Source organism: Lonchura striata, chromosome 2, assembly GCF_046129695.1.
Source record: "Lonchura striata isolate bLonStr1 chromosome 2, bLonStr1.mat, whole genome shotgun sequence".
In the NCBI taxonomy this organism is placed as follows: domain Eukaryota; kingdom Metazoa; phylum Chordata; class Aves; order Passeriformes; family Estrildidae; genus Lonchura; species Lonchura striata.
This window is the reverse complement of record NC_134604.1, coordinates 35651666-35665683: the sequence shown is the minus strand read 5'-3', so window position 1 is coordinate 35665683 and position 14018 is coordinate 35651666. Positions and strand designations below refer to the sequence as shown.

The 14018-nt window shown below is 37.7% G+C and overlaps 1 protein-coding gene across 25 annotated transcripts in view; it reads right to left on the bottom strand.

Moving 5' to 3' along the window:
* Window positions 1-14018, bottom strand: part of DLG2 (discs large MAGUK scaffold protein 2) — a 989662-nt gene that overhangs the window by 392915 nt on the left and 582729 nt on the right. For all 25 annotated transcript variants that reach the window (XM_031505123.2, XM_031505124.2, XM_031505125.2 and 22 more), the window contains one exon: window positions 2999-3052. In XM_031505123.2, coding sequence (XP_031360983.1) covers window positions 2999-3052 — 54 coding nt within the window. The remainder of the gene's footprint in view (window positions 1-2998; window positions 3053-14018) is intronic.

Here is a 14018-nt window from a genome sequence, read left to right as displayed (position 1 = left end):
AACTCTAAGGATACTTAAACATTCACCAAATATGCTCCTAGGCACATAGAATCTTCCTCCATGCATGTCTGGAAGTCCCAACAGTGCTGAAAAATGCAGCTGTTTGACACATGCTCAAGTTTCAAAATAATAATTAAATCTAGCTTTTTGTTATCTCTCTAAACTGACCTCATCCAGAAAAAATATTTCATGGCATAGCCACTAAATTACATTTCCTGCAAAATAAATTAGATGATGACAGTTGCACTATCATACACTTAACTCATCCAGTTTGGAAGACTTTTCTTTGCATTTCCAAATTTTTAAAAGAGAGACAAAACTCCCTTAACATCCCATTGTGTTATAGGCTGTATTACAGGATCCACACAATACTACAGGCTGTATGGAGTTTTGCTGCGATGGGCTTTATTCTCCACAGTAGCCTATGTGGAGCAATAATTCAATGTGTGGCTGAAACAATGTTGCTAATACACCAAATTTTGGTTATTGCTGAAGAGAGCTTGCACAGCATTGAGGCTTTTTCTCCTTTCTATTTTGCCCTTCCTGTCCCAGTAGCAAGTTGGCTGGGGGTGGGTACAGGATTTGGAGGGGACCCAGCCAGGAGAGATGACCCCACATGACCAAAGGAATATTCCATGTCACATGTGCTCTGTAGTAAAAGCTCAGGGAAAGGAGGAGCAAGGGAGAACATTAGTGGTTATGATATTTGTCTTCCCAAATAACTGCTACACCTGATGAAGCCTTGCTTTCCTTGCTAAACATCTGCCCGCTGGTGGGAGGCAGTGAATGAATTTCTTATTCTGCTTTGCGTGCACATACATTTGCTTTCCCTATTAAACTCATTATCTTCTGCTTTTATATCTCCTATTCTCTTCCTGATCCACAGCAGAGAGGAGTGAGAAGCTTGTTCGGCTATTGGCCAGAGTCAATCCACTATCTGCTATCACTAAATATGTATTGGGAAGGATCCCTGGACCAGAAGGGGATGCACAGAGAAGAAAACGTGGATCTGGCCCCATGACTATGGCATCTCCCTTGCCGAGGAAATATAAAATAAAACCAAACTAAATTAAACTGCATTACTCCTGAGAGCAAGAAAGAATACACAGGTCTCCCAGCCCACTCCCTCAAATATTAGTTTGGAGGAAGAGGTCATTTGTTCATGACTTGTTTTTGTGTCTCATTTTAGAGAATATTCAAGCACACAAATCCTGAGCAGAAGCAAATGCCTATTTGTAAATCAGAGTGTGGAGCACTATGGTGGCCTTGGCTCAGCAGACAGGTCAAGATGAAGTGCTTCTTAGTGTCTAGTGTTAAATAAATCCCTCTATGGTGGCACTGCTGTGTCCTATATCTAAGAGAAATAACTCTCCCCAGGCTAGGAAGAGCAAGATGACTAATTCAGAGTTGTGTATTTCTACAGCAGGCACCTTCTGTTTATTTATCCAGTTCACATCGTGTGCTGGAGACTGAAACAGCCCACAGGCACTTCTCAGCCTACTGTCAACATTTCTCTTGAATGTGTTTGGTCATTTGTTCTTTATTATTTAAGAAAAAGGAACTCTAGTACAACAGTGGCATAAAAGTGTGTAAGTATTGATAGGATGTGTTAAGGGAATAAATCATATTGATTGAGCATCTTGTCACTAGTGTAATTGCATCTGTATTTAGGAATTCTAACACCGTAGCTGCAGAGGATCCTGGGCACAGGTCCAGTGCCTGAAAATGAGAACTGGGGCTCAGAGTGTCCCTTTTGGAAGACTAGAGAACACTAAGTATAAAATGTTTCATCAAAATACAGGAGAAGAGCCAGACAATCCTATTGAAAGTGAGACCATAGCAGATGGTTTCAATGTTAGATGGAAAACTGAGACAGAAATGATAGGAAGCCATTTAAAAAAGCTGCATGCAAATGAACAGAGAAATTCTATTTAACTTTTTCACCCTTCCCAACAGTTCATATTCCTATCAAGGGACTTCATTCTCTTCTGCTTTTGAGCACTGTCATTCTTCTAAATTGCTCTTGTTGTGATCTTTACCTGTGCTACGCACCATAATTTCTAACTTTTATGAATTGTCAAGTTACAAACTCACCAGGACAACTCCTATTAAACTTCCTCATCAACAGTCTTAAAGATGGAATCTAGCAACATGACTGGTGTAGGTAGAAAAATAATTAGGCTTATGCATTGGTATCATAAGAAACGGATGTGGACAAAACACAACAGATGAGAGACATTAATTAGGAGCTTCAAAAAGATAACTACATGATGCAAGAAGAAAGATTAGATACTGGCTGGCTAGCTTTGTGCTACTTGTTTTTCTTCCCTCCAATCATTTAAGCCTCCTACTCTTTTTGTGATGTATTTGTTTTGTGTTTTTCTATGTCCTTTATCTTCAACTATAGTTGATTTTACAGTCTACACAACAATAGTATCAAATGTTGGTTTTAAAACCGCATTTTTAAAACTCTAATAAAAACATGCATTTATTTCAGGATAATCTGTTTCCTAGAAGTCATAAAAAACAAGAGACATTAACAGGAAAATATTAAGTCAATTAGTTTGAGCTGTTATTTATCATTGAGCAATTTCCATCTAAAAAAGAAGGATAGAGACAAACTAAGGGATACTGCACCATTTTAAGATACACTGTGCATCTAGGTATATTTCTGTTATGCTAGCAGGGTGTGCATGGCTCTAAAAGGAAATACTCATGTCACTGGTAAGGATGACAGCCTTAAGGAAATCACTTTTCTTTTTTTCAAATAAAGGCTAATTTTAGTAAACATATACAAATTGTGTGCATATAATAATGCTATGATTCGCCTGAGTACAATTGGCATTCCCAATTTCTTTTCCCAAAAAAGGAATTTACAGTGTAACTGTAAAAGAAATTAAATACTTGTTTATATGATAGTTTCTATGCAATACCAAAAAGAATTTCTCTGTGAAAATAAACCAACTCTACATATTTATAAAAAATCCTTAATACTTACATAGGGGATTGTGTCCAAAGTGTCTGTGTTGACAATTATAGGGGCAGGGCTTGCCTGAAAGGGGAAAAAAAAAGAGAAAATAAATTTAAAGACCTGAAATTCATGAATATTGAAATACTTATACCGTAAGTTAAAAGTCTAAAAGCCTATTTTCACACTGAATTCAAATCATACAACAGTACATAACTATGAGTAACACTCAATCAAGGATGAAGCCTCCAAACCACAGCTCACTGTGGCCTTTCTTTTTAGTTTTTCCAGGCTTTGGACCACATCCTGAATATGTATTATATAGTTGATAATCTTTTAGTAGAACTGTAAGAAACCTGATGTATTCAACTTTCAGTTAGGGGATATTGAGGTTGAGCGTTTCAGCTTCCCCACCTGACAAATCTAACTTTTGTGTTTGAACCAAGATGATTAACTGATCTTTACAGAGGAGAAACATTTAATGCTTACACTGCTAGCAGTATTGAATATGTATATGGACATTTATGATGATATTTATGTCAAAGGTATAAAATTGACATGGTTCATATACACTCAGCTGGGGTTCAGATTGAAATACAGACCAGTTTAAAAAGACTTGTGCATCTGCAAAGCTGCCCAACCTGATCTTTAATTTCTTGATGAAGTTCATATCCAGGCTAGTTTCCAACCACCTGAACCTCTTGCTCTTCCCCATTCCGGCATTCAGTGTTACTGACCCAATGCCAAGCTCTGATAGTACCCAGCTGCACAGACCTAGCTCAGACTCTGGAGAAAACCAGAGTTGTGAGAACCTGTAAGCCAGAGGCAAGCACCATCAGTAAAGTGACAAACTAAAGGAAGGACTGCCGAGATGGGATTGCTAATAAATCAAGGACTCAGAAAGACCAACATGTAGTCAGTGTAGGACAGAGTGATGGAAGGCACCCTTTCTCAGCCTCACTAATGCCTACATGGGCTGCAAAGACTCTTCAGTCACTGAATTGGGCTGATGAAAATACTAATGCTCAGCACAGTAGCTCACTAGTTCTATTCATCTGCACTGTGTACTTGCCACTGAATGACTGCACTTTAAACTCGTACAGACTGCAGGGTCTCTTTGTGCATGGTAGGCATGAACACAGCATTGATGGAAACACTGATCCTATTTCTGTCATCAAATATTTACTGTGGGATTTCAAACCTTTGGTTGTTACTAACTCAAATTAGGAATGTGACAGTGCAATAATTCAAATACAGTTTGGGGTTTTTTTCCCAGTTTTTGTGCAGTCATTCAAGGATAATTCTGTGTTCAAAGAAATTTTGTTACTGGACAAAAGCTACTGCTGATTAATGCCATAATTTCTATACAATTGTGTAAGCCGTGAATTAAAATTAAATGCATACAATTTGGTGTCTGCATTTCATTGCATGGACCAATGTCAAGGTATAGTATTATTTGATATTAAAATGCTTAATATCTGGAAAGAAATTATACACCCATAACCTGTTAGTCTCATTGTGTCCCAAAACACTGGTCACACTGAAGTGAGAGGTAAAAGCTGAATTTTACTTAATAGGATTATAATATTTTTCTGATTTTATTATTATGCTTATAATATTTTTAGCTTTAGGTATATGGAATATGCCCATAGTTGCATTATCATTGAAGGTAAAACAAATTATTTCCTTTTTACAATAACACTAATATTTAGCTTAATGCACTTTAAAAAGTGCTACTTTGCTACAGGAAGAATAAGATTGGCAATTTTTTACAGTATTGATTTTATCTCCTTTTTATTTTTACCTACTGTGTTGGTCTATAACCAACTATAAAAAAATACAGTTTTCAGAAAAGAAAGTATCTTTCCACTGGTGATTTATAAAAACAGTATCTACTGAAATAACAAAAATCTTTGAGAAGTCATTTTTCAATGCATTCACCCAAATCTCTTTAACCTATTGAAGAACAAAGCCTTTTATCTGCATCAGAATTTCCTGACATAAAGCTAAAGAAATCAGAAACAATTATGGGAACACTTGGGGTTGGACAGAGTACTCCTGCTGCTGCAGTCTGACAATGGGATGAGATGCCCCTTACCCTGCTGCCCAGGCTGGAAGTGCAGCCCAGTTTGCCATTCCCCCTCACTGCTACAATGGCTGACTCATGTGCAGCTTGTTCTCTTTACAAAGCTGCAGCTTAGCCAGACTGTGCCTGGCTGGGACTGCTCCAGGTTTTATTCTGTCATGGGGAACTCCTGAATGTTTCCATTAACCTTTGTGAGGTTCTTCTCAGCACATTTCTCCTTCTCCTATATTCCTCTAAAGATCAGGGAACAGTCCAGTGTATCATATCTCCTCTTCCCAGTCTGGTGTTGCCTCAAACCTTGCTGACCATGCTCTCTATATAATCATTCTGGTTATTAATTAAGATGTTAAACAGCATTAGCACCTCTATCAACTCTGCATGAGCACCACAAGTAACTTGCCATCAGTAACTAAACTCTGAACTGCTGACCACTGCTCTTTGAGTCTGCTGGTCTAGCCAGTGTCCCACTCATAGTAAACCCATCCATTTAGTTTCTCTCACATTTGGCTAGGAAAGAGAATTTGTGCTGAAAACCTTGCTAAAATTCAGGCAAATTACATCTATTTATATTCCCTCATGCACAGAGCTAGCAGATTTCTCACCCCAGAAGGATGTCAGGTTGGCAAGGTAAAATCCAAACATTTGTAAACATTTGTAAATTGACCTCCCTCTTTTTAATCACCTCCCTCTGTCTTTCACGAGCCTTGACCAAATGTTCTTGAGGCCCAGACCATGGACACTCACCATGATGCTTCCATTTATACCTAATCTTGATCCCTAGGTTATCACTTGGTCCATCACAGGAAAAGTCCCAGCATTTTAAGCTGCTCATTTGAATGATAAGCTTTCCTGACTGGCCCTGATACAGAGCCTGTAAAGAATTCATTTTCAAGCCAGTGTATCAACACTGGCTTGAAAACACATTTCAACACTGTGCTTACTGTATTCTTTACTGACTGGAAAAACTATACTAAACTCAAACTGACGATTTTCTGCAACTGGGGTATTTATCCTGTTCAGACAGATGGGCATGAAAAAATTCACAGTGCAATAGTTTCAGATGGATGTAGTGACTATAAGCACTGACTCACAACTAATATCATCAGTGCATTCACCTTCTCTGTTCCTCCTGTTTATACTGGGCGTATGATTCTTTGTGTTTCTTTGTGTGTGGGACAGTGCTCCCTGTTACAACTTGTCTTTTTAGGTTTTGGGATTTTGGTGGTTTTGTTTGGGGTTTTTTTGTTTGTTTGTTTTTTGTGGATTTTTTTTTTTTTTTTTTTGGTGGGGAGGAATATTTGTTTTGTTGTTTTTTTTTTTAAAAAAGAAATATGATTTAATAGAAACATCTTGTTCCCATCTCTCTGATATATGATAATTTGAAGAATACTAACCTCCTGAGCTGCAAAATTGCATTAAAGTGCAGGAAATGGAGATTATTTCATTAGCTGGGCCCTGTTTGTAGCTCACGCTTTAAAGCAGGAGATTTCAATCATGCAAAGTTGAGAAGACAGTTTGCAATGACTGGAGAGAGCCCTAAATATAGTGCTAGCCATATAGTGCACACAATAGCATCAAAACAGTCCTGTAACCACAGTGAAATTAGTGAAGGGATAAGAACAGTATCAACAAGGAGCCAAAGATTTTACTTTCCAGAATGATATGTCTGTATCTATGAAAACATGACTTGAAAACGCCACACTGATTCACCAAATTCTCAAAAAAGATACTCAGTTATCTCTGTACTTCAAATGGAGAACATCGGCAAATTTCTGATCACCAATAGTACTCTCAACTGTGCATAAATTAAAAAAGGCATGCAAAAATATGTCTAGATTCTCTTGAGAACTTCTGCCTAGAGTGTCTTTGAGATAGCACTGCCTCTTATCTCAATCTGTATACCCACAGAGATCTATATAGTTTTTATCTAGGCTTCAGACTGGTTGAGAAGATACAGCTTCCTGGAAGATAACAACTTTATTCCTAATTCTGCGCTTTGACCTCCTCTACTGTCTTGACCAAGACACTGAATCACATTTTACCAAGTAAATTACACTTTACCAGCTTTTCCAGATGCAAAATAAAACCTAACCAATCACCAGAAGTGTGAATATTATTGAGTGCAGTGAACTGAATAATCCTGTTTTTCCCCATTTCTCACATACTTCCCTCTCCATCCCAATCCCTACCTATATGTTAAGTATTATATTAAGCTGACAATGTGTGCAGTCAGACTTACAGCTCCTGCTCCCTGCATGAACCTTCCTCCTGCCCTTGACTGGAAGCACTGCTTTCAGCTGAGCCATCTCTGTGAAAAAAGGCATTACACTGACAGCTGCAGTGAAAGACTGGCATAGCTGAGACAAAACTTGAATAGCTTTGGGAAAAAGAATAAAAATTGAAGATTTTTTTTTATTATTCTTAAAGGACTTGAGCATAAAACATTTTGCTTCCACAAATATATACAAGATTGTTCTGCTTGCTTTTCTGCCAAAAGCACAACTTAGAAGCAAGATAGAGTAAAAGCACTTGAAGCCAGCAGGTACAGAACAAAAAGGCACATGGTCTAGTTCATGAACAATTACTCTGCTGTCAAATTCTCTACAAGTGTATGACATGACTCATACCTCTCAGACAAGGTGAACTTTCCCTTTACCATGAATCCTGGTTTTAATTATGCTGCTCAGTTTTAGAGACTATCCATATCATACCGGGTTGCTTTCTCCAGCATTCCTAAGTCCTTGTTTAACTGTTCATATATACAATACCAGACCACAAAATCACAAAGTTATGTGGCCACTACTTTATAAACCATAAGCACAGCACATTACTTCTTAACAAGAAAACACAACCAAGTATGTCATCATTTTGAAATTGCCCACCAATGCTTTATTCCTAACTGCAATTTTAATTTCATAGAATTAAAAAGTTTGGTGATGACTTCTAGGATCAAGTCCAACCAATAATCCAGCGCTGCCATGTCCAGCCCTAAACCATGTCCCTAAGCACACCACTGAATTGGCTTTTTAACCTTTCCAGGTACAGTGATTCCACCGCTTTCCTGGGCAACCTGTTCCAAGGCTTGACCACCCTTTCAGTGAAGACTTTTTTCTTAATACCCAATCTCAACCTCCTCTTATGCAACTTGAGGCTGTTAGAGCTCTCTACTACTTTTCTTGTTAAGGAATCACCATCGTTACCTACATAATTACATTTATTTAAACTCAAAATAAGGAGGTGGTTAAATTGAGAGTAATACAAGAGTGTATGTATTACCATTTTAAAAGTTGAGTTGTCAGTGGATTATTGCCATCTTGTGTAGACAATGAACTCTGGACTGTATATCAGAGTTAAAGGCTCATCTTTCCAGGCAGTCAGACCTAAACTCTGAAACACTCTCTGGAATATACATTTGCAGTTTTGTACTACTTCAAAATGTTAGCATTTTGTGTCTTAATAATATAAAGTAGAGCAGTCCCTATATTTATATGAATAGGGCATGTTGCATTTCTCAGAGACACAGTGTAAGACTGCTTAAGGCCTTAAGAAAGTGATACTGAATTAGTTTAAGTTCCTGTTTTCAGAGTCTCACAATTGCGAGAAATAGATTTACATTTACACACAATAGCATCAAAGATTAAATGACAATTTAGATGTCAAAACAAGTAATTCTCTGGCATGCTATGAGGCCTCAAGATCACAGAACACACAGCACCTTTTGTCATATTTACCACTGAATTACAAACTAAAAGACTAAAAGATAAAAAGTCATTTCATTGCTATTAATCAGAAAACGTAAAAGATAGAGAACCTTTTTGAACATCTAAAGAATGACTTAGCAGCAAACAATCCTACCTCTGCTCTGAGACATAAAACAGAAGTCAAAAGAAGCTATGCCTGCAGGCTGCAGCTGCCATGAAAGAAGAAAAATGCCTTAAGAAATCCTCAAGACCACTCCCTTTGAATGCAGTGCAACCTCATATAAACCCATTTAGTTAAAATGTAAATTGCCCATTTCAAAGGAGATGGCCTTATTTGCAGACTTGGAGTTTTACATTGTTTTTACTTAATCTGTAGGAATAATTTCCTATTTAAAACTGTATTAATTTACATTATTAAAAAAAAAAACAACAAAACCCATACACAAGGAAAATTCAACATGATTCAGAGGCTATCAGAGGGATTGAGAAGAAAGCACCTACTTTACAGTTGTTGAAGTTTCCCCTGTAATGATCTTACCTGTCAGCAGGTTGAAATAGCAATGATTAATATAACAGATAATTTTTTCCCCAAAAAATATCTAATGAAGGACATAGAAATATCAGTGGGAAAAGCTCTCTGGGCACTGGAACAGGCTGCCCAGAGAAGTGGTCACAGCACCAAGCCTGGCAGACTTCAGTAAGTATTGGGATAATGCTCTCAGGCACATGGTGTGACTCTTGGGGATGTCCTGTGCAGGGCCAGGAGTTGCACTTGATGGTCCTCGTGGGTCCCTTCCAGCTCAGGATATTCTGTGATTCTGTGCTAATACACATGAATGTACACATGCTCAAAACAGACCAGAAGAAAACCATGCATCCAGATTTTAGGCATCCTACTTGACCTAGCTGTGTACTTTTTTTTTTTTCCCCCTCAGCCTCAGTATGCACAAACAGAATTCCTTCTAGAGGGAGAAAAGCAAAAAGTAAAGCAAAATTGCAGCTATTTCTTTCATGGAATCCTAGAATCATTAAAGTTGTAAAAGAGTTCTAAGGTCATAGAGTCCAAGTGCTAAGCCAGCACTGCCAAGCCCACCACTAAACCATGTCCCTAAGTGCCACATCTACAAACCCTGCAACACTTTCTCCAAAAGCTGAGCAGGGCCAGAAGAAAAACCAAACGCATGTGTGATCCCAATACAAACAATGGAGGGGCTGGATCTGGACTGCACTTGCAACTTAATTATTGTCTCTTCTTACATTTGGCTTTTTCCTCCTTCCTTTCAAAAGCCAAGGCTGCCTAACTCACCATATGGCTTTTTATTTTTAGCATCATGGTACACTAAGCTTACAAAGAAATTATCCAGTGTCTTATTTTGTTACCTTTTTATATAATGAAATACCTGAGATTTGAGTGTAACATTTCTGCATGGGGTTATAAAAAACACAGAAACAAATGGACTAAAATTTATAACATAGATGAAGAAAACAAAAAAAACAGAATACAAAACTAAATGTGAAATAGGGGAATTACTTTAATAAAATTCAGTAACTGTTAAAGCAGTTTAATCAGAACATGAATCTTAAAGAATGAAGCACCTGCTTTCAGGTTAATCTGTTACATTCAGCACTGTAAACAGGAGCCCAGCAAGAAAGGAATCAGTGCCAAAGAGTGCTCATCTCTGTTTAGCAAGGGCAGAAGCATCAAGGCTTACTGGTGTCAGAGTTAAAACTCTCCATAGAGGCAAAATAATAAGAAATACAAAAGTTTCAGGAGTTTTTGAAAGATTCTAATTATAGCACAATAATTATAATAATAATTCTAATTATAGCACAAATAGCAAAATCACCAACAATCTTGTTTTGGCACTGAAGTGGCCATGAGGAGAGATGGGAATTACTGTGGTCCATATAATGCATCAAATTAACTCACTGATTCTGGCTAAGTATATATAGAGGGAAAGTTATTTTACCAAACGTTTTAACTTAATGTATATAGAGTTAAGTATAGAGGAAGAATGTAAAGAAAAACTTGATTTTGAATATCTGCAATAAACCAAATTCAAGTTGGTCTGTGCTGGAACAAAGAATGTTTTGATTTTTATGTCAGTGGAAGTAAATGTCTACCCTAACGTCCTCTGGAAAAGTTTTAATTGATGTCCCAGAATGCCCCTTTATGTCCCAGAATCTCTAAGTGATGAATAAAATTAACTAAATAATTCCAAATATATCACTTGCCCGACAGCTTGTTTCAAACCCTAAATCACTGCAGGACCACTGCACTGACAGTACATCAGTTTAAAAGATAAACATCCATGTGTGAAATGCAGCTATGCAGGGCTCAGGGGGAATCAGCTCTTTCACATGGTTTAGCTTTGTGTGGCATAAAATGCATTTCTCAATGGAGATGCTGTTACATAAATTACTACTACTTGGTACTTTACTATAGGGCTTGCCAACTATTTTTAAACCTCAGTTTTCTTGCTGATGTCCTTCTGTCTGAGAACCTGAGTGCTCCAGAACTGCCAGCTTTCCAATAATTTTACAGGTTGTAGCACCCAGCAGGAACATCACAAGCTGCCAAACTTAGCCAGGGCTCTCCTTGAGAACCTTTGTAATGCCATCAGGTTGTTAGTGATTAAAGAGGATGGTCTCATTTGAATGATGCAATCTTCATGTAGGACAGAGAGTGGAAATATGCAAATGCCCTTTTCTTTTTTGTTTTTAGGACTAATTTCCCTCATCATTTAAAATTTTGGCACAGAGAAGAAAAATCAGTCCAATTTATAGACTTTACACCTTATTATTCCTCACTCTGCTACATTCAAGTGTCTTGTTTAAGGAGTCCATCCTACTGAAGCATCAATCTTGTGTCTCCTCTGCCTGCCTTCTGCTCCCTATTGGATGGAAACAACAAGGAAGCTGTGAATTGCAGGGGAGGCTTCTATGAGGAGAAGCCTACGCTGGGCACAGGTGACAGCCAGTGTCACACCAGACCCACCACTGGGGCAGGAGAAACTACTAATAAAGAAGAGTGAGGATAAAAGAGCAGCAAAGAGAAAAAAGCATGTCCTGACACCAGATCCAACCCCATGTGTGAGGGACCCCAAGTCCCTCATCCCCCACAAAGGCACTGAGTGGGACCTGAAGTGATGGCTAGAGGAGGGGAGGTGTCTGGAGTGAAGATGAACCTCAAGATGAGGCATTTTCCTTTAGCGTGAGTTTGTCATATTGTTTCTCAATATCCAACTCAGTAATTAAATATTTATGTAAACTGGCAAGAAAGTTAAATTCCCTAAATCAAATCTGCCTTGCCTTCAAAACACCAATTATTTTGAAATTTCACTGTAGAAGAGATATTTTTCAGCACCTTTTATTTAGCTACTCTATTTTCTGAAAAACCTACAAATCCAGTATTGGAGGTGAGACTAGACCAGCAGAAGAAAGCAAAAGAGCAAAGTCTTTGGTTATGAAAGAAAATGTTGCGTACACAATGGTATCCTGTGCAGACATGAACTCTCTCGGGCTGGGCTCTGAAGGGAAAACGTGACTTGTAGCTCCGCTTGTGTGACAATAATCTCAAGGTAAGAAAACTTCCCTTCTATAATATAAACGTAGCCAAGTAGGAGAAACAACAAATCATAAAATCTTGGAATGATTTGAGTTGAAAAGGACGTTGGAAGCCCATCTAGTCCAAGGACCTTGTGATAAGCAGGGTCATCTTCAACTAGATCAAGTTATTCAGAGCCCTATCCAATCTGACCTTGAGTATTTTCAGGGATAGGGCATTCACCAACTCTCTGAGCACCTGTGCTGGTATTTACCACCACCACTGTGAAACACCTCTTCCTTATATCTAATCTAAATCAATCATCTTTCACCTTAACACCATTAGCTCTTATCCTGCCACAACAGATCCTGTTAAAAAGTCCCCATTTTCCACTTAGACCCTTCCAAGTACCGCAAGGCCACAACAAGAGCTCTCAACAAAGAGAAAGTAGAAACAGTACCATAGCCACAAGGAAGGTTGCCATGTAAAAATAGAAACACAAAAATCAGCAACTGATTAAACATATATATATTTATACCCTTACAGATCCTCTATAAAGAGACATTTTCCTTGGAGAAAGAAAGCTACACCTACTTCCCCTTACATACTCTATTAAAATGCATTGCTGTTGACCTCTCAATTCTTAGAAATAGCATTAAGTAAAAAATTTTAAAACAGAAAATCAATATAACATGGCACCATAGGTTTGGAGAATAAGGAAACAATGTGAAGGGACTGAACTAGAGGAGAAGTAACAGTACCACAAAAGGAGCTCTATGATATATCATTGCTTAAGTAAACAAAGTGCCAAGGTCCATTATAAGTCTGAACCACAAAGGAAATGACTGGAGAGTACAGCACAACCAACATTCTTTCAAAGAAGTTGCACAGAACCTTAAAAACACACCTCACTTAAAATTACAGGCCTGGAAAAAAAGAAGGTAATTCCCCTTGAGAAATGATAAAGGGAAAAGCATCCTTGTGAACTTGAGAAAAATAGATTGTGACTGCAAATAGGTAAATAGGACCTATTATGGTCCTATTATAGGTGAAAATAGGACTGAAAAACCAAATTTAACAAAATTGACTAAAATCAAAAGGAAGAAATATAAAAATAAATGTAAATAATTCTTTGATATTATTGATGAAAAGTACTTCGTATCAGGAAAATTATACTTGCCTGTTTTTCAATCAATATTTTGCAATTTTTATGGTGGAAATATTTTTCAGTTTCATGCCAAGGGCAGACAAGTAGATTTTATCCACAGCTACAACTATGTGGCAAATTCAAAAATCTATAGTATAGTCTCCTTAGCGGAGAGGTTGAAGCTTTGCTGCCTAACACTCCTTTGTACAAACTTAGGTTAGCACTGAAATGAATACCGTAGGCAGTACTCACATTCTGACAGATGGGAGATGTGACCTATGAGGTCTCTCCCCATCTTTACATTTTAGCATTCTGTCATTTCTTAACAGTGTTGTTTTGGCTAGAACTGGATGTAGAAACACTGAGTAAAAAAATAATCTTAAACTGAATTAAAATAGGTGGGAACGGTGACTTATCTAGCAGCAAGTAACATGGCCTTTTTTTTCATGACGCTGGCACAAAAAATAATACAAGGCAGCACTTTGAAACATGATCATTCCTGGGTTATAGGAAATCTTGAAACTTTACTGATTTCAAGACATATTTTCTGCTTTGCAAAACAGAAACAT